Source organism: Mustela lutreola, chromosome 12, assembly GCF_030435805.1.
Source record: "Mustela lutreola isolate mMusLut2 chromosome 12, mMusLut2.pri, whole genome shotgun sequence".
Classification (NCBI taxonomy): domain Eukaryota; kingdom Metazoa; phylum Chordata; class Mammalia; order Carnivora; family Mustelidae; genus Mustela; species Mustela lutreola.
This window is the reverse complement of record NC_081301.1, coordinates 86,481,166-86,502,809: the sequence shown is the minus strand read 5'-3', so window position 1 is coordinate 86,502,809 and position 21,644 is coordinate 86,481,166. Positions and strand designations below refer to the sequence as shown.

The 21,644-nt window shown below is 39.9% G+C and overlaps 1 protein-coding gene across 1 annotated transcript in view; it reads right to left on the bottom strand.

The window, feature by feature from the left end:
- Positions 1 to 21,644, bottom strand: part of ALDH1A1 (aldehyde dehydrogenase 1 family member A1) — a 52,522-nt gene that overhangs the window by 20,735 nt on the left and 10,143 nt on the right. Inside the window, exons 2-7 of the mRNA XM_059143478.1 lie at positions 19,275 to 19,379; positions 11,236 to 11,376; positions 9,027 to 9,156; positions 7,355 to 7,416; positions 4,761 to 4,889; positions 3,278 to 3,391 (exon numbers count right to left, since the gene is read on the bottom strand). Coding sequence (XP_058999461.1) covers positions 3,278 to 3,391; positions 4,761 to 4,889; positions 7,355 to 7,416; positions 9,027 to 9,156; positions 11,236 to 11,376; positions 19,275 to 19,379 — 681 coding nt within the window. The remainder of the gene's footprint in view (positions 1 to 3,277; positions 3,392 to 4,760; positions 4,890 to 7,354; positions 7,417 to 9,026; positions 9,157 to 11,235; positions 11,377 to 19,274; positions 19,380 to 21,644) is intronic.

Below are 21,644 nucleotides of genomic sequence, written 5' to 3'. Positions count from 1 at the left end.
GGATCATGTCCCATCAAGATTTGCTGTAGTTATTTTATTTTTCCACCCCTCAGACCTGGCCTGCTTTGTAACTCTTTCCTCTTTACTATTTTTATTGAAGTCCTAACGTCCTAAATGATCTTTGCTTTTCTTTTTGAAAGATGATTCCTTTTATCTTGCTTCTGGGTTTTTTTTTTTTTTTTTCTTTCCCTATTTGACACATCAGATTTTAATAAAAAGTTTCTCTCCCAACTGAACAAAAGATAAGCAGGTGCTTGCTGAGCGTCTGTTTGAATTTTAGGTGGTTATTGAACTGACTGCTACTGTGCCTTACAGAGCACAGCAATAATGAATCTGCCAAAGTTTTTATCTTATTTAAAGATGTCGTGCACTAAATTAAATCCTTTAATATAGGTTAATTTCTTTTTATACCATTTTCCTTCCATGGTACACTTCTTATTAAATTTTCATTAAGATGATGATTAAGAATCTTTTGTTTTCTACGTAATATTTTCTTTTCTTCCTTTGAAGTCTCTGAATTCTTTCTGCATCTTTTTTTTAAAAAGATTTTATTTATTTATTTAACAGCGAGAGATCACAAGTAGGCAGAGAGGCAGGCAGAGAGCGAGAGGAGGAAGCAGGCTCCCCACTGAGCAGAGAGCCCGATGTGGGGCTCGATCCCAGGACCCTGAGATCATGACCCGAGCTGAAGGCAGAGGCTTAACCCACTGAGCCACCCAGGTGCCCCTGAATCTTTTTTTTTTTTTTTTTAACTTAGAAATATTTACCTGAGAAACTTTATTAAAGTATATCATTTTTGTCTCAGGGAAGGGAATCTAACTAATACTTTCCTAAAAGCTACAGATGTCAAGAGAACTAGAATGAAGAGTAGCCAGAAGTATGAGTAGGGGAGGAAGGTTACACTTTTGTTTAGTACAAGTTTCGAAGGCAAATAAAAGGTTTGTTTGAGTTTTCCCAAAGGTCTCATGGAAGCCGAAACAAGGAGACATCAGTTTTTGTCCCATGATTTTGTTCTCTTACTTGGGAAGATTCATCACTTTTTTTAAAGCGGTCTGCAATGAAGAAATATAAGAACCTTCAAGACTAAAATAGTGTGTTCCATGATGCTGTCACATTGCCATGTGGGGCAGAAGTAGCAAGTGCTCATGAAAATGGTCTAATTTACCACATCCTGCACAATGTTCATTGGACTCTGTTGCTTGCTTTGTTTTCTTTTATTCTGTTTTAAATGAGTCTAATAGGACATTAAAATTCTTACCTTGCCAGAAACACTTTTAGAAAGAGGGTCATTGCTACCATGACCACAAAAGATACAGGTGGTAGAAGCCATGTTAGAAGAGCAGTAGAAGCAGTGGGTGTGGCCACGAGTGAGCAAAAGGCTGAAGGAGTGAAAAGATACATTTGAATACCCTGTACAGTGCCTGGTATTTTACTACTCACTAGCTCCTTCAACTGCATTTTGTACAATAAGGTAGATATTATTACTCTCATTTATAAATGAGAACTGCAAATGTAGCAATGATACTTAACGTTTGGAAGACACACTGTTTAAAGGGGTAGAGTCAAAATTTGAACCCAGATGTTTCCTAGGTTTTTAATCTCAGAGTTCTACCATTTTTAGCAGGTAAAGTGCCCCAAAGCATGAAGGGGCCCAAGGATGGGTCAAGACAAACAGGCAGTGGTTGTAGAGATGGGATCCCATGAAGTGATGGGGTCTAGAGCAGGAAATGTGTGTGGAGGTCTAGAAGGCTAGGCTGAGGAATTTCTACCCTTCTGCCTTAACCTCCTCTGCTATGATTTTGATCTGTGACTTCACCATTTTTTAACTTATTGCCATGTCTTATTCCCAGTTGTTTTGTCCACAGAATCCTAAATGCAGGATTCGTTTTCCCCAACTCATTGAGGGGTCTGTCGAATGTAAACCTTTTCTGTTCTGTGTCTATGAAACATAAAAAGTATTTTTTGTATTTATCTAGTTTTAAAAAGATCGAGGAAAATAAAATTTGATTTTCTACCATTTTCATTCTCTATGTAAATGTTTCTTTAGGGGTGCCTGGGTGGCTCAGTGGCTTAAAGCCTCTGCCTTTGGCTCAGGTCATGATCCCAGGGTCCTGGGATCGAGCCCCACATCGGGCTCTCTGCTCAGCGGGGAGCCCGCTTCCCCTTCTCTCTCTGCCTGCCTCTCTGCCTACCTTTGACCTCTGTCTGTCAAATAAATAAATAAAATCTTTAAAAAAAAGTTTCTTTACATCGGAGTGTTCTAATTAGGAATATAAAATAATCAAATTAGCCTCTCCTCGTAATCTAGGATATTCTTCTTGCTTCTCAATCTCTGGGGACTTAAGGAACCACTCTTCAAAATTCAGAGCAGGTTCTCACACCTGTGTAGGCATTGTCATTCCTTCCTGTGAATGCCCTGACAGCAAGCACTTTGTACAGCCCTTAGTATCTTACAACACGCTGTCTTGTGTCTTGCGTGTAACAGCACCTTTCTAAGAAGGGGCTCTTCTCATTATCTTTCATACTGTGAACCAGTAAGAGGTTTGCATTGAACAGTCCACAGTGTCACATAATCCAACAGGAGGACTCCAGTGGTCTTCTGCCTGATACCGTATGATTTTGCCACTTTCTACTTGCAACAGAAGATCATCTCAATGGGTGGGACTCCATTCTCCCGAACTCCACTTTCCGGGCGGTTCCCTCTTCTTTCCCTCCTGCCTCTTCCTGCAGTGCCCACAGCTGACACCCTGTCCTTCACCTTCTGGAAAGTCAAGCTGGAGCCAGAGAGGCATACAAGTGAGGCTCAGCCAGCAGGAACACTGAGGGAGCTGAGTCGCTGGCTCCCTTTCAGAATGATCAGGAAACAGAGAGCCCCAAATAAGGAGCTAAAGGGGATGTTCTGCTGTTTAATTTCCATAATCTACAGGATACGATTACATTCATTCATACAAATCACTGTGGCCTAATTTAGATTTTCTATCATAAACCATACTAATCATACGACAGGGTCTCATCGGCTCTACTTCTTGTCATGGAAAGTAACGCACACACTAAACACAGTTTCGTGCAGGCCGGGTGTGTGACAGGAACCCCGCTTCATCTCGCCCACATCTGCTTATGTTCTATAAACACGCACGAAGCCTGGAATAAGGAACAAATCATTAAAAGGAACTTTTGTTTTAGAGAAATGTCGGCCTAAAAACGGTGATACAAAACATGCTTCTGACCCCTGGAGACGCAGACCTTCTGCACGACTGGCCTGAGTCGCTAATGTTACCTCCGTGGATCCTGTGAAGGCCACTTTGTCTATATCCATGTGGGAGGAAATGGCCGCCCCAGCAGTAGGCCCGTAGCCAGGGACAATGTTCACCACTCCAGGAGGGAAACCTGCCTGCGGGTAAAGAGTAAAACGGTTAGGACAGAACTGAGTATTTAATTCCATGATAAAAAGAGGAGAGTCTGGGATCAAAGCCACCTCTCAATGCTGAGCTTATGAGTTTCTCTACCAAGCAAGACTCATTTAAGTGCTATTATTATTATTATTATTATTTCATTTTGTGGCCTACTTAAAATAACCTCCCAAGTTATGTTACTGGGGAAGTGTTTCTCCTTGGTCGGAGGAAGTCCCTGTTTGACTTCTCTGGATCATTGCCCCGGTGATGGCTGCCTCAAATTTCATAAGAGTAACTCAGAAAGAGAGTGTGTGTAAAAGAGCTTGGTAAATTATTCTCAGAGAAGGAAAACAATGTAATTATTATCCTATCGGCGAAACTAAGAAGCTAAAAGGATCTCACATTTTCAGTTTCTAGCTATTGATTGTTCAGGGCATTCCAGCTGGGCTGCAAATTTGTACTGGCAATATTTAATCAGTAAAACATTAGATAAGAACTGTCCTCCTGTGCATGACGAAGCTTCGCAGATTGATTTCATTCCCGTTAAAGAATGAACAGGTAGAAAACGGTGTGTACCTAAGATGGGCACATAAAAATTTCATGTTATTAGCATCAAAATGCCCCATTTTGATATCTCTTTTGCCCTTTTCCTCTTTCTTTTAAATTTGAAGTGAAGAACAGTTTTAAGATTTAAGTTCAGATTTTTAAAAATTTTCTAGTAACTAAAGCCTCGTTTTTAAGTTCTGGAAAGATCTGAAGGACAAAGAGCAATAAATTGCAAGAAGAAAGGAGAAACCCAATCTGGATAGTTGATGAAACTACACTTCATGTGTTTTGTTTTGTTTTGGCCGGTGTTTGAGCAAGAAGGTAAATAAATGCAGAGAAAGCCACAACAGAAAATGGAACATGGATAGATATGTTTAAAAATTATGTGGCCCAATATTAAAAGTAAGCATAGTGGCGCAGAGGCCTCCAACCTTTGGAGGGACTGGTTTAAAAAAAAAAAATCTGCGGAACCTCCAATCCATTAGTGTCAGTTAGAAACCAATGTTCATCTCAATATTTGAAAGAAAGATATATCAATTTCAACGTGACTTTGCATCCATGAGTTAAGCTAAGGAAACAAAAATAAAAGTGGTTGTAAGGTGACTGTCAGACAGGAAGCCTTTGACTCTGGCTTCTTGTCCCCATTTGGGCGGAAGTTCATGGCGGCTGACTGCCAGCAATGTCAGCTGGAGGCCATGTTCGATGTGTTCTCATCTGGATTGGAGCCATTGGCAGGTGGTTTACAGCAGCACCAAGTGAGGCCTTCATGGGGTAAAGGAGGGCTCCTGAGTTCTCATGCATATTTTGATTTAGGAAACTCACCTCTTGGATTAAAGATGCCACGTGAAGAGCAGTGAGAGGAGTTTGTTCTGCAGGTTTTACAACCACCGTATTTCCACAGCTAAGGGCAGGCCCTATCTTCCAAATGAGCATGACCAGCGGGAAATTCCACTAGAAAGCAATAGGAACAATTGATTCCTTGTATTGCTGAAAGCCACATTTGCCAATCTAACTTCTACATTATTTACTACCTATAGATGTGAAATAATACTTGTTGTAGTTTTGTGTAATCAACTGGTGTTTTCAAATTAGGTTCATTGCTAAAAGCAACTCATAAACACTGGAAAGCTCCAAATAAACTAGATATGGGACAGGAGTGGAAGGGAACCGTAAAATTTTATTAAGTGCTGTTATTTTGAGTTCTTCATCTACTGGAGGAAAAAAAAAATACTGCATGGTTTAAAAATCAGGCCTGTTAAACATGTCTGCACATCTTTGAAAATTATAATTATTCCTCCCTCCTTATAGATCATTTGTTGTAACCATGTACCCAATAATAATAGTTAGCAGTGACCTGAAGCTAATATAACAGTGTGCATCAACTATATTTCAATAATAAAAATTGGGTGTGTGTGTGCTTGTGTGTATACGTAGTAGGGGTAGTAGCAATGTTTATTTCCAGGACAAATATCTTGCTAAAGACAAAAAGTATAGGGTCTGGTGGCTAAGAACTTTGTTCAAATCTCAGCTCAATCATTGACCAGCTCAGTGAGCTCAGACAAGTTACATGCTCTCCATGCATGATTTCATCATCTGTAAATGCTGATAAAAATCCTCTCTACTTCAAAAGGTCATCTTGAGGAATCTAATTTTTTTTAAACATCTTAATTTAATGTTTTTCATGTTCCAAGATTCACTGTTTATGCACCACACCCAGTGCTCCATGCAATACGTGCCCTTCTTAATACCCACCACCAGGCTCACCCCTCCCCCCACCTCCCTCCCCTCCAAAACCCTCAGTTTGTTTCTCAGAATCCACTGTCTCTCATGCTTCATCTCCCCCTCCGAATTCCCCCAATTCACTCTTCCTTTCCTTCTCCTAATGTCCTCCATGTTATTCCTTATGCTCCACAAGTAAGTGAAACCATATTGATAACTGACTCTCTCTGCTTGACTTATTTCACTCAGCATAATCTCCTGCAGTCCCATCTATGTTGATACAAAAGTGGGGTATTCATCCTTTCTGATGGAGCCATAATATTCCATAGTATATATGGATCACATCTTCTTTATCCATTCATCTGTTAAAGGGCATCTTGGCTCTTTCCAGAGTTTGGTAACTGTGGACATTGCTGCTATGAGCATTGGGGTACATATGGCCCTTCTTTTTACTACATCGGTATCTTTGGGGTACATACCCAATAGTGCTAATCATGTCAAAAAATGGGCAGAAGACATGAACAGACACTTCTCCAAGGAAGACATATAAATGGCCAACAGACACATGAAAAAATGTTCATCATCACTAGCCATCAAGGAAATTTAAATCAAAACCGCATTGAGACCACCTTACACCAGTTAGAATGGTCAAAATTAACAAGACAGTAAACAACGTGTGTTGGAGAGGATGTGGAGAAAGGGGAACCCTCTTACACTGTTGGTGGGAATGCAAGTTGGTGCAGCCACTTTGGAAAACAGTGTGGCGATTCCTCAAGAAATTAAACATAGAGCTACCTTATGATCCTGAGGATCTGTCAAGAAAGTGGGCCAAAGACTTAACAAAGTGATGGGTTCATAATAGGCATGCAAAAAATATTAGCTATTACTAGTATTTAGGATGGTGTAATTTTTATTAGTTTTATTGATTACTGAACTAATGAGAAATTTTATTCAAAATGTGGTTGTGGATGCATTTCACATTGGAGGAGAAGATAAGTCATTGACACGTCTCCATCTAAAAGCTTCAGAATACTTGACCATCTTTTTATTTGGCTTCTTGGAGTATGTCGGTGAAATCATTTAGATAGTCTCCTTTATGTTAGGTTTAAAAGAAAGCCTTCATGATTCTGCTTAAAAATACAACTACAGGTAGGATAAATCCCATACAGTGTTCCAACAGTTTCCTCCACTTTAATTTAAAAAATGCATTTTGGACTCAAACACTGGTTGCTACTCTTCTCCTGGATGAGAAGTCTCAATGAGGAAATAAAAAGTGCTGGAGACTAGTAGGTCATACTACTTCACTAAAATGGCGTCCTGCACAGAGAAGGCAGCAATGGCTGCTTTGCCACATGCATGTGAAACATGGGTATTAAAAAGAGTACATAACACAGCTTTTTAAAAATGAACCACAGAATAAAAGGTTAAGATAGGTCAATGCTGTAATATCAAAACACACTCAAGTGATATTCCACACTATAGATATATTTCTGGACTACCTCATTCCCCTCCAGAGTTCAGTCACAGAGAGACCTAAGCTCATGAGTTACTATGTTTGCTCCACATTTAGCAAATATCTAAGAATCCATACGTGCTGGAGAAAACTTCTTTACCAAATGAAATAGAAATAGAATTCTTTTCTTTTCTTTTCTCTTTTTAATTTTTAAACCTGAAAATGATAGAGGAGACCAACTTACAGGAATGATTTGGCCACATACACCAATAGGCTCGTGTCTTGTGTAAGTGAAAAAGTTTCCATCTGGAAAATAAAACACACAATCATTTGTGGACAAATACGTTTGACATTCATGGAACGGTCTTTGGGGTTGATGTGAGAGGAAGGTGTAGACAATAACTGAAAACAAAAGCAACAAATAAAGAAATAAAAATAACCCCCATGTCTCCAACCACTTACAAAAGGAAAAATCCACGTCCTGCAATAGTAATTTTCAATGAGAGGAACCATAAAACTGATGTAAGCCAAGGCAAAGATGCAAAACCGGAATGTATCTGAAAGATATTTAATTCTCTCATCTTGTAGAAGGACTATTTTCTAATTTATCCTCATTCTCGAACTTTATTTTCTTAAAAAAAAGGTACAAGGTGGGTGGCTAAGACAACTGTTAGAGTTCTTTTTCTGACAGTTTGATCGGTAACGGCAGAAATTTTTTGGAGTAAAAATTACAAAATTAGAAGAGAGTAGAATTAAAAAATATCTCCCTACAAGCCTACTGGCTTATTCTAAAAGGTGCTTTTTTTTTTTTTTTTTACGTACCAAACAATAATAACAAATCTCTTCATTAAAAAAAAAAAAAAAAAAAAAAAAAAAGGAGGAAGGAAGAAAATGCCAGAAGTAAAATACATTGTTTTGCAATCTAGATTTGAACTGATTCATATGCCTCAAAGTCTGATGAGGTTACATTGTGCTTTTTGTTTTGTTTTGTTCTGTTCTAGTTCCCACAAAAGCTTCTTGGCTATCATAACAAGAAAGCTCCTTATCAAATCTATTTGTACTTAAAATAGTCCCTCCCATTTTGTCAGAGGGTAAAGAAAGAGTTTCTGGAGTAGTAGCCTCATTTCCTTTTGCTACCATGTTCTCACTCTCCGTTTTTAGTTCCTGGCTGTTACTTTTAACCTGCTTGAATTAGATTGAAAATGGCCATCAGGGTCAGTCCTGGAGGGTGTTGCAGTTCTAGAGCCAGTAAATGTAAATGAATTAAATTCTACCCCTAATGTTTTCCCAGTTAATGCTTTTTTATATTCCTCTCCCATGAGCATTCTCTGCTAAAATACTAAAGCACATACATACGCATTTCATCACGCAAATTCTTCAACTGAGCTGTAAGCACCACCTCATCTCACTTTGAAGCCACTCAGAATAAATCAGTATGAACTGGTTTGTGGAATTAATGTACCGTAACTCTACTGAGTGAGACCAGGCGCAGATGACATAACTGCCTCACACTGGAACACGCAAAGACACTTAAATAATTACATTATAGGAAGGGCATACATTTCACTATCAGAATACAAAGTAAATCATCTGAGGCCAACTTTGAAAAGCCTGGGCGGTTAGAGAGACAACTGCCCTAATTCAGTGACTGTGCGCATAAGAATGTTCTTACTTGAATATTTTCTAAAATATCTGTAGTGTGATCTTCTGCACGATTATGCTGAAACAATTTGAAAGACCATTTGATAAATCTTCGCAGAATTTCTAGGCTCAGAGCTGCTTGTCTCAAACTCAAGGAGAAAATCAGTCTGCCTTTTCGGCTGACATCTTTTAAAGGGAGAGTTTGGAGTAATTCAGCTCTACAGCGATCGCCTCTCGCCTACCCTCTCCCCTGATGGTTTCTCAAAGCTACTCACCGATGGGTATCGTGCGGCCTTGGATCTTGTCAGCCCATCCTGCACAGTAGCGCAAGGTTGTGATGCAACCCCCCAAATCCATCAGATAGGAACTGGAGAAGAGTTTTCCACCATTCATTGATTCCATGGTCTGAAAAGGAAATCAAACCTCAAATGTAAACTCCCACAACCATTTTCGATTAAAAAATCGAGAGGTAATATTTTGAAGAAGCAGGTACTAGAGAATTTGGGAAATAGAAAAAAAAATCCTATAAGCTATCTTGTATAACGTTTCCTTTCTACAAAGGAGGTAAAAACAGAACAAAACAAAAAGAGTAAAAATGACTTGCATAGACTTGCTTAAGGCCACATAACAAGATCCAGATAAAAAGGACGGTAAGATTGCGGCTTCTATACCCTAGCATTCCTTCTTCATTCTGAATGTCCTCCGGCTACACAGCTTCCTAGGAATCAGTCCCAATTTGGAAGACACACAGTTGGTGAGAGTGAGTGGCACCTCTGTTCCTAAGTCAGATCAGAGGCCCAGCAAAATTTCACTTATTGTGTAAACACAACTGTGGGACAATTTGGTGACTATGAACGGTGCCTCAGTGATCATTTTTGGTATTTGCATTGCATCCAGATATGACCTCTGTACACAAACTTCAGTGATTCCTGGATCTTCCATCCATGAGTTTTCTTCAGCAGAACTTTGAATGGTGAAACTTCCAGTGTTGCCCCTATTGTCATAATTATTGTTTGAGTGGTCAGGCTGGAAAGCGCAACATTTTCTGGTATGGTTTGCTAACCATCCACTGGTTGACCTGGTTTCTTTTCTTCCTTTCCTTCAGCAGGAACTTTAAGACCTCTTTGGGGATCTCATGTCCTGCCAGGACAGGAATATACAGGTGAAAAACTGTTGAAACTGTTCCTCAATTGTTATAGTCTTCTGTCTCTGTGTGACCCTGACTGCCATCCCCAAACTTCATCGGACATTTCTGTGTGCCTGATCTTTCTTCCCCCTTAGGATCTTATGCTGACAGAGAGAGCGAGCATTCTATAATCCACAGAACAGTCACCCAGGTGCTCCAATTGTGCATAACTTCTAACTCCGTATTTTTGCATGATTTGAATCATGCTGAACCTTTGAATAATAAATAGTTCCTTGATTAACTATAATCGCTCAAGTTGATTTAAAAGTATGTACATGGGGGGCACCTGGGTGGCTCAGTGGGTTAAAGCCTCTGCCTTCAGCTCAGGTCATGATCCCAGAGTCCTAGGATCGAGCCCCCCATCGAGCTCTCTGCTCTGCGGAGAGCCTGCTTCCCCCTCTCTCTCTGCCTGCCTCTCTGCCTACTTGTGATCTCTGCCAAATAAAATTTTTTAAAAAAATTATGTACATGGGCTTCTTTATTACTGCCATTATAAGATTCTAAAGGTAATGAGAATTTGCTGTGAAGCTTGATCTTGGTATTGGTTCATTTGCAATTGGCTTTACTCAATGTCTAATTGAAAAGAAAACAAGGAAACACCCCACCCATTTTACTTGCTGACTCATCTAACTGCCAAAATGTTTTTTTTTTTTTAAAGCAGTATACATTAAAAATACAGTTTGTACAAATACACAAAGGACTGACTTTTTTTCTTTATTTGTCAACTTTTTCACCTGTAAGAAGACCATCATTTAACCCAGACCACTGTGAATACATACATTTCAGGAAGGGAAAAGCAGCCATTTAGTAAGTTTCTTGGTGGGCTAGATTAAAGAGAAATACATCTATTTTAGAGAAATATCTTGGGCACCTTTGACAAAATCTATGACATTTTTCCACAAAAAGAGTTCAGTCGTCAGGTAAGTTGGAGAAATCCAACATTCCAGGACATTCACTGCATGTGACTTTGTTAAAGGCCCTGAGCAATTCTAGAATAGAGGGGGAAAAAAATTTTGTTTAAGAGGTTATAAGTTGTGGTTTGCTAAGGTTTAGCCTGTAGAATCTAATCTAGGTGTAGAAATGAACATTATCCAGAACAAGCACGCAGCTTCCCCTTTGAGAATAAGCTCAACGGTGTGTACAGTTCCTGTACAGTTTCTATACAGGAGCTGGTAGGAGTCTTTCCGTTTTGTTTGTAGGGAGCACAGAATCATCACTAAAACCAAAGCCACTTGCTATTCCAAACAATGGATGCTTTCTAGAGATCTCTCTACCTGCCCAATTTGGTTAATACTCACTGCCAGGAGAAGCCGATCTCTTTCAATTAAGTCAGCCAACTTGTAGATGAGCCGCCCCCTCTCCGAAGCATTCATAGTACGCCATGGAGAGCCTATCTGAAAAGCCTTTCTTGCAGCCTTCACTGCTTTGTCAATATCCTCCTGCAAGTCAAAGGGAATTCATTTCAGTAGCCTAAACATGTTAGCAAATGCAGCGGCAGTAACCCTATAAAACAGACTGACAGTCCCCATAAGCAGATGCTGTGTGTTCATTAGCCCGAAGTCCAGCACACTGTACGAACTCAACTGTCAGCTATGGGAGTTGCAGACCTGCTGCCTAATCTTTAGAATGATGAATTCCACACACACACAGCTCAGTCTTGATTTCCCTGAACAGCAATACTGTAATATTATAATATTGCTACCATCGGAGTGCTGCTGTACATCGATCAAGTCATGTTCAAATTACTTTGCACACATAAATTCACGGAATTCTTTATAATCTTGTGACACGAATATGTTTCCTGTTTTACAGAAGAAGAAACTGAAGCAAAGAAAGAGAGGAAATTGGCCCAAGGCCAATAGCTGAAAGTGGCAGAATGCTTTTGCACGGAGCGGCTCTGATCGTAGAGCCTTGGCTCTTCACCGTGATCTATAGCTTTGGTGATGGACCGAGAGTTCCAGGGAAAGCTCAAGATCTACTAAAATGGTGACTGTCTTCTTGGATGGCTGAGGACTCCATAGCCTGTGCCTGCTTTTTGAGAACCTGCTGCAGGATGAATGAAAACTGGGTCTTACTGTTGAAAGGTAAAGAGTATAAGTGCACATTCATTTCTCCTGTGCAGAGAGAAAAGGCACTGAGAAGTGGAACTGGTATACAGAGGATCCGTCTGCAGATTACGACCTCTCTTTTCCCAACTGCGTACAAAGAGATCTTTTCAGCTCCTAACTAGTTACAGAAGTCAGTTTCTTATTCTTAAGGTGCTACTTAAAATTACATTAATTCAAATAATCAAGGCGGGTCAAAAAAATCCAGTAATTCCGCATTTAGTCTAGCCTCTTCACTCCTTCACTCCTGCTGCTTTTACTCACACTCTTTTCCCGGAGCCAGGTTGACTCCTCCTGTTCCTTCCTAGTCAACCTTAGTTGCGTACTTTCCCCTGGCCTCACCATTCCACAGATCCCTGCTGAGATCTCTTGGAGCTCCTACAGCATATACCTACCACAAAACTCACCACCTCTTCCATTACTACTTTATATGTTTTTTCTGCCTCAAATCAGTTGTAAGCATTTTTTTTTTTTTTTTTTTTGAAAGCGAGAGAGCATGAGCAAGAGTGAGGGGTGGGCAGGGCTGGCTTGAGGGAAAGGGAGAAAGAAAATCTTAAGCAGAGCCCATGCCCAGCACAGAGCCCCATGAGAGGCTTGATCTCACAACCCTGAGATTGTCAGTGAACTGAGGTGACATCAAGAGTCAGACGCTTCATCGACTGAGCCACGCAGGCTCCCCAGTTGCAGACAACTTAAAGGCAAAGACTGTTCCAATGTTCTTTAGTGTGTAGGACTGGCCACGACACAGACCTACATAAATTCCACAAATCATGGCTACATCTTAGGCCAGTTGGTTGGAAATTTTTGCAGAAGAAATAATTTCTTTTGAGAATAGGGGAGAAAATTGCATAAAATTTTTTTAAAGTTGCTCACAATTTAGCTGAACCCCATTCAAGAATGACCCCTGCCCCAGTGGGAATCATGAACCTCAAGTTAATCTTCCCCACCTTGGAGTATATTTCATTAAAAAGTCCAAAACTTAGAAGTCTGCAAATTAAAAGAAATAAACTATTTTTACAGTATTTATTACCACACTAAGATGAGTCCAGCATGATATTTTAGAAGTGTAATCTACTTTGACTAAGTGATAACATTCACAGAGCCCAAGCAAACATTCTTTCACTATAATACATCATATATTTATCTCACCGCCTAACTTCTGAGAGAATGATGAGTATATATACAATAAAATAATGCATTGGTACTCACCCTTCCTGAGAAATGTGTATATAGTCATATTGGGGGTATTCAGTTAATCACACTGATTATTTATATTTGGATATTGTTTTATGCTTTAAGTTCTAACTTTTCCCAAGGTATACACAGACAGTGCTATTTGGGAAAGAAATCCCACAAGATTCGGAAATTGCCAGGATGATCTATGGATACCACAGCTTATAAAATATATGCTGCTGTGTGTTTAAACAGGTCGGTGTGAAACAGCTTTCATCTGGATCCTTCTGCTCAGTGTTCTGCCGTCACCCTTAGCCAGATACAGTTTATCAGAGCCATCCCGGCCTCTCAAAGGGAAGGGAAAAAAATGGCTTCAAGACATCTAACTCTGCCATGCGGAAAACACATTGAGATAAGGACTTTCTTACAGTTGTGTCCTGTGCACCATAATCCTCCTTTGCTCATAATCTATTTTATCTTGCAGGCACAGACGTAGAGTAAGGATAGTTAACACATAGATTTGGAACAAAACAACCCAGGTTTAAATTCTGGTTCCCCATCTATTAACTCTGAGTTTGGAGACATCCACCCCACCCACCCACCCATCCATCCATCCATCCATCTGTCCATCCATCCATCCATCCATCCATCCATCCCCCCAATCCAGCCATCTATTCCTCCATCCAAAAATTTGCTGAACACTCTACTGTAAATCTTGGGATCCGGCTACTAATGATCAAATCGGGAAGACAGGAGATTGTCCTTTTGAAAATTAAATAAGGTAACACTGGAAACACATTTTCTCTGTGACAGACATGACTCAGTGTTCATTAAGGGGTCACAAGGGCTATCATAGTTGCAGCAAAACAGGCAAAACCACCCTAAAATAACTCTCAGTAGTTCTAGTATATTTTAGTCTTTCCTTTCAGTTTTCTCTACCGTGTATCATTTTAGGCTGCTATTATCTAATCGTAGCTTGCCTTCTCAAGCCGTTCTCTTCTGTGTCCCCCAGCTGTCTTGCCGATGGCCACCAGGCTAATCTTCCTCATGCAATTTTATGTCACCACTTTCTCTATCAAATATTTGCAACTCCCCTTTGTCTATGGTCCTCAGGTCAGACTCTTTCTGATCTTCAAGACCCAACATTTTGGGGCCCTACCTCACCTTTCCAAACTTGAGTTCACATTTTTTTTTCTACTCTGTCTGGCCCAACTGCTTTTCACCTTTGCTCCTGAAATTCTCCTTGCCAAGAATGTTCCACCAGTACAGCTCTCTATTTTCAAAATGTGACATACTCTTTAAGACCAAATATCATAACCTACTTAAACCCTTGCTAGTCTAATCTAGCCTGATGGTAGCTCCCAGGAAGAACTTACTAAGCTCCAGGCACTCAGTGAAGCCTTCCATAACTCTGCAGTTACTACGACAGTTCAACATCATGGACTTTGTTTTACGGGACGTGAAATCCAGCATGAAATCTATCAACCAAAATTTGATCCCACATCTGGCTCCCAAATCTGGTTTTATAGCTCTGCAAGACATCCTGATGGTGATCTTTGTGATGAATATTTATTGGTCTCTGTATTAAAAGCTATAATATTCCTTATTATTCTGGGCCTACAATAGGCAGTTAATAAATATTTAACAATTTAATTACCAACCTTTTAAACTCATCATGTTACATTGATTTTATAGAAGAGTGCTCCTGATATAAATAATTTGCTTATATTGACATGCATATCATAAATCATATTTTAACTGATTCTATTACATAAGAAAGCTTTTACACTAACCATAGTAAGCATAAGGGTTTTTTTTTTAATTGTTATTATTTAAATTCTATGAGTAGTATTTCTTGGAATTTTACTTCAGGACTAACATCTCCAAGGACATGGTTTTTCAATTCACCCGAAAACAATTTGGCATATTAACTCAAATTTGCCACCCCAATAACACTTTCGCCTTAGAGGGCTTTAAATGTTCCTTTTTTTTTTTTTTTTTTTCAAGTTTGGATGATGAAATATCAAAAGACCTCTTAAGCACAGTTGAAGAAGGACAAACTTCTCTATTGCTCCCAGGCTGCCCGTTTCCATATTAGATCCATTCCAATTTGGAGAAAATAGTCATCAGACCAGTTTTACTTTTACACCTGTCATAAGCACTTACTTTAATGGCCATTTATTTTTATCCCCACCAATTATTTGTTAGGTCATGCTCAGTATTAAAAGCAGTTTTCAGGATTAGTCAATATAGCCTAAAAGAGGCACTGGAGTGAAAAGAAAACAGTTCCCACCCACATCTGTGCTTCGTTTTGTAATCCCCATTCATTCTCGCTCCTCCTCCATTCTTTATAACACCATTGAAAGGCAATATATAGCCCATTGTTAGGTCCATTCTACTCATAAATTAAACCCCTAAAACCTCTTGGGCTCATTATCTCAAGAGTCAGTTCCAGAATATTAGGTTTACGGTGACTGTGTAATTTACTCGATTTGTACCTTTCACTAAGCAATGTTAGGAGTTCACGTGCATTTGTCGGTTAAAAATTGTGAGAGGAGCAATCATTATTTAAAAGCAAACATCAGTAGATTACTCCAGAAGAGAATGGGATGACAAGAACGTTGAAGGTGAAGCAAATAGCTGGTTACCCTGAACAGTTTATACCTTAAACAACTGAACTCAAGCAGCTCGGTTAGCATTGTGACCCGATTTGAAGCTTTGCTGGGTGTTAGTGATTGTTCCTGATCGACATTCGCGCAGACAATACTGCTCTGCTCTGAGCGGGAGTAATTACTGATAAGCCCATAGCAAATAGATGACAGGTATTTCTAAAGCTTCAGGTCTGCTCCTCAGCTCCCCCCTCACTGCACTTTAGGAAGAAGGCAAATCCCACCACCAATGATGCAAGAAAAGTCCTTGGAGATCTTGATAAGGTTGCAGCTGGAGCTCTAGGCACAGATTTGTCTTCCTGATGAAAGGAAAGCTGCACGCCAGTGGCAAAGAGAGATGTCCAGAGCACCAGGGCCAAAGCACCAAGAATACTTGTTCTTTTGGTAATTGCCAACGCAACCATGTCTGCAGTCTTGCTCCTGAGCAGCATTTATACCTCTGGAGAGAAGGGGCGGGCAGCAGTCAGGGGCTCAGACGTAGCTCGCCCTGCCCTCTATTGCTTCCCCTCCCCACCCCAGATTGCCAGAGCCACTCAGCCAACTAGAAGGACATTTGCTGTAACGTGGCGTTGCAGTGTTGGGTAGATCTCCCGAAGTCTCTGGCAAAGTCATTTCTCTGCTGAATAGAAGAGTACATGTTTCTCTTCTTTCTAGGAATGGCCCAAAGCACATAGGCTTCTGGGTCTCCTAAGACAGGTTGCCAGGGATCATCAGTACTTCTCTGCTCAAGTCTGGCCTTGTAACATTTCACAGGGGTGCACAGAGATTGTTACGGTGCAGGTTCGCACTCCAACTTTCTTACCTATTAAAGTCCATGCCCCTTAGGAAATGCAATCATAATTTAATGGTTTAATAATTTCATGCAGTAGTTCTCAAAGTATATTCCTCCATCTCCATCCCAATCAGCAACAGTAGCATCCCCTAAGAATTTGTCAGAAATGCAAATTTTCAGGCCCCACAGTAGAATTACTGAAACAAACCCTACAGGGTGGGGTGTGGCCCAGAAACCCCTGTTCCAACAAGCCTTCAAGGGAATTTGGTTGCAGGCAAAACTGTGAGAAACACTGCCCTAGTCAGTAGTTAATTTAGTACTAGATTCCTAAGATGATGAGAGTGTGTATGTGTGTGTGGGGGTGCTGGTATATGGAAACTCAGAGCTTAATGGAGGAGTTTTACATATACTTATGTAATTTCATTACCTGTAGGAGGTAAGACACTGAAAATATGATGGTAAAAGGTAATGTGGACCTTTACAAGAAGCATGGTGTCTCAGACAAACCCACCGATACCCATGCAACACAGGGGTTATCATCTAGGTAAATATGATGTTCTGTACTGGCACAGTTCAGAGTAATTCTACCTGGGAAATTTTGGGGGAGCTTTAAAGAAGAATAAAACCCTACAATGACTGGGCTTTGTTATATCCCTGGCACTGATAAAACACTATATCCTTCTTTTTTTTTTTTTTTTTTTTTAATTTCTTCATTTGAGAGAAAGAAAGAGAAAAAGCAGGGTGGGGGGCACAATGAGAGGAAGGAGGAGGCTCCCCACCGAGCAGGAAGCCTGACACAGGGCTGGATCCCAGGACTCTGGGATCATGACCTAAGTCAAAGGCAGATGCCTAACCAACTGAGCCACCCAGGCGCCCCAACATCTTTTCTTACTTAACTTTCCCCAAGTTTTTCCTATATCCCTCTTACACAACAAAGAACCAAAGCTCAAAAGGAGGGTCAGTAACATGTGAAACATTTGTGCTCTTTCTACAGCTAATGATCTGAACTGGGACCTGAGGATCGTACCTTGACCCTGGCAGTCACAGAGGCCGCGAACGGTGTGCACTATCACTGTTTGGACCGTGATTCTGGGCACAGGGAAGGTGAAATTCCTATGTTGATGGGGTAGCCTGAGAAGGCCTCTCTGGCCTTTTCCCCAGAGGCTAGTGAGGAAACCCGTGAAGAATTTATGCACAGATGAACTCTGGTGTGTACAGAGAGTGAAATCTGAAAGCAGTGGCCTGTGTTCTCCATTCTATTCTGCATCTACTTCTCAAGCTGTCGACCCCTCTGATTAAACTCTGAACTCTGGCTCCTTGAGGCTCAGATCTTATGTCTTCTGATAATATTGCCACCCAAATCCGGGGGCTTCTCTAAACCTAAATGAGCCCCACAGGTCTATGGCTATCTTAGAATAAATCTACAAGGCTCAATGCCTTCAATTAGGGATCTCATCACGTGGGGAGAAGGTAGTGAAAAAATGGGCAGGAACATGGAGCTGAACCTTGGGTCACAAATAGTATTATCCTTGGGTCGACATTCGGACTTCATCTTTCAATGCTCTTTTTATGTACCCAAACAACTTATTTTTTAATACCTTATAGGACAGAGATTTCAAGCTTGATAATATTTGGACAACTAAAGACTGAGAAACACATTCACATTTTAAGGTACGTGCTCAGATGAAAAACAGGAAGGCTTTTATCTCCTCACTTCCCAGGCTATTTAGTATTTCACTTTTATAATAATCACAAGGTAAGGCAGCCCTGCCGGTCATAGACTCTGGGGTCAGAAGGACAGCATTTGACTATTGACTTCATTATTATTATTGTTTTTTGACTTTTAAAATATCATTATTTATTAGCAATGTTCCCTAAAGTAAATTAGTCAACCTGTCCATTCTGCTATTTCGTTATCATTTGTGAAAACAGTTACAAATAGAAGCTTTCCCACTGGGATGCTTGAGGGTTAAATTAATGTTTAGAATTAAAAAATAATGATGATATAAGTTGGTTTTTGTTGTAGTCGGTATGATGATTAGCTAGAAAACCACAATACCTTCAATTCATGGTTCAATTTCTGTGGTTTTAAGATTCAGTTTTTCAAGGTACCAGTTTAATGTTCACTCAATGATATTTTTTGCATTTTATTTTTATTTTTTAAATTTAATTTTATTTTCTCAGTGTTCCAAGATTCATCGTTTACACACCACACATTCAATGATTTTTAAGAATATAATGTGGCAATATATTGTTTCAAATGTTCTATCTTGTTATCTTTCGTTTCATCTTGCAACTTAAAAAAAGAAGACTGTTATAGAAGGGATTTCTCTGCTTTATAAATCTATGACTAATCGTATGTAGTCTCTTTATACAATAAACCCAAATACTGAAGAACAAGTAAGGAGAAATAGCAAGAAAAAAAGTCAACCCCCATCTGGAACCATGGGCTCATCATTACCCCTTGGCTACTGGGAACCCTTGATACGTGAAGAACAACTTCCCAGACGGCCCCAGAAAGGGTATTTTCATAACCTGTTTACTTCAGGTTGTGGTGGGATTCAAAGCCCAGCATGGTGGGAAACAATGAAAGCTAGCATAAGGGCTGGGAAACCCACCTTATCTCCTTCTTCTACTTCACAGAGTTTCTCCTCGGTTGCAGGATTAAAGACAGGAAATTTCTTGCCACTCACTGAATTATGCCACTCATTGTTTATGAAAATCTGCAGAGAGGGAGAGAAAGGAGGTGAACAAACCTTTAAATAGGCAACAAATTTGATGAATTCTTTTATAAACTTAGAGTATTATAAAATGCCTACGTGAGGCCAATTTAAAACCTTCACACACCTCTCCCTGACCCTGCAAGGAATTTTTGGCTGTTTGAGACATTTTATACAGCATACACACATGCGTGTGTGAGCTCATACACACGTATTAAAATAAGGTAATACTTTGAAATTACACTGAGGTACGAGATTATTTCAACCCTGGAAAATACAAACTGGAGAAAACCATCTAGAAAAAGTACTTTTATCCGAGTTTGAGGCAAGACCAAAGGCTTTGGTGGCTTTAATCTTCATTAATTTTAACTTTTCCCTTTAGATTCTGAGCGTCCTCCTGTTGGGCTGCTGGTGATTTGGTTTCATAAGTGACTGTTTCCTGATCCTTTATTTTACTATTATAAAGATAACGTGGAGGACGGTTTTAAAAGAAACTTGCTTAGAAAAAAAAAATTGGCTAATGACATGTTTTTACTGGCTGTTTCCAGGGATAAGGGTTTAATTCTTTTAAAGAGTTATCTAATCATTTATTTGTCCTCAGATTAAATCAGGTACTGAATTTCTTAATGATATCTAAGAGACATGCATCAAAGAGACAGAGGGGTCTAGAAACATGGAATTTCGCTCTGTGTATAAACGAACGGAAATACTTAAATGTGTTAGTATATTGTTTAAAAAGTCCCAAATTTCAACTTTGCTGCCTTTAACTGCTCCTTCACTATGCAGCCTACTAGGGCTTTGAGATATCTGTCATTCATTCAACTTTTAGTGCAGTAAAATATACAATGTCTAATTAAGAAGTACTGCTTTTGTAGTAAAGAAAATTTCATTTTGGGTAAAAGCTAGAATTTCTTCCCCCTCCTGTTATTTCATTACTTCTTGTTTACTTTCCTTTTTCTTACTTATTTTTGAACGATAAATATTATCGTAGGTATGCTACTGAACTTTATGTATGTATTACCATTTTCTGTCGGATTTCTTGTTACACTGTGAATTATTTGATGTAATTATGAATCACAGGTAGTTGATAAGTGAAGGGGACAGCTGCCCTGCATTTGTTTACATTTATCTAATTCAGACACCTCCCCTTACTTGGTACTTAAAGTTAAATTATTAATAGGCCACTGAGGGACAAAGTAGTGAAACACGGCCCCTCTCCCCCACCAAGGTTTAAATTTGTTGCTATACTAAACAACAGTCGGCTATTAAAAGTTCCCCAGTGGCGGCTAGCAAGATTATACATTTTTAGTTTAATTACTTTTATTAGGCATATTTGAAATAAGTTTTAAAATTAACCTGTGAGTTTATACTGACTCAGTTATTCTATTGAATAGTGTCCATAAATATCCGGAGCTAACTATCCAGTCACATTCATGAAATGTGTATCACCCTGTATCCCTAAATGCTTAAGTCGAATTAATTCCATATTCTGTCATTTACAACATTACTTAGACAGACAGCCTGTTCTCCAAAGTATTTCCCTGCTCTGCTAAACTTCCATCACCAAACTTGTCACTTTTTTAAAAAGTCAATTTTGAAATGTGTGCCCTCTCTCCTAGGCCGTAAGCTTGGTCAAGGTCAAGGTCAAGGACAATGTCGGTCTGGCTTCCTGGTTCATCCTCAGTGTCCAGCACAGTCCCGGCCCTCGAGTGGTTTGCAGCTCCGTCATGAATTCTTGAATAAATCACTTACAACTGATTCGAAGAACCTACGATCCAGTAGCTACCCATGGGTAAGATCTATAATGTTCTGCACACGGACACAGTATATTTGTGATTTGCTGGAAAAAAACAAAAACAAACAAAACAAAACAAAAAACAAACAAAGGGGAGGATAAGCCTTCTTATTTGCCTATTCACACCGATCCAGTAACTCGTGTGTCCAAACAGCATCCAGTCAGTGTTCAGAGGAGCTCAGGAAACTAGAGCGCTAGCCGGGAATCGACAGGGAGAAGATGGGAGCGTGAGTAAATAAGAGGGCGGGGGTGCAGAGCCGCGGAGACGAGGAGACGAGGTGTGCAAGGACACGTATGTGGGGGTGTGGGAAAGGATAATGGGACACAGATGAAAGGATAATGGGACACAGATGAAACCGTACAATCCCCACTGTCCTTCAAGAAAAACGTGTTGGCATCTGAGTTCAACTTGAAGAAAGATAAATTCAGATTAAAATACTGACTTGCTCAACGTCTCTTAGGGTGAATCAGCA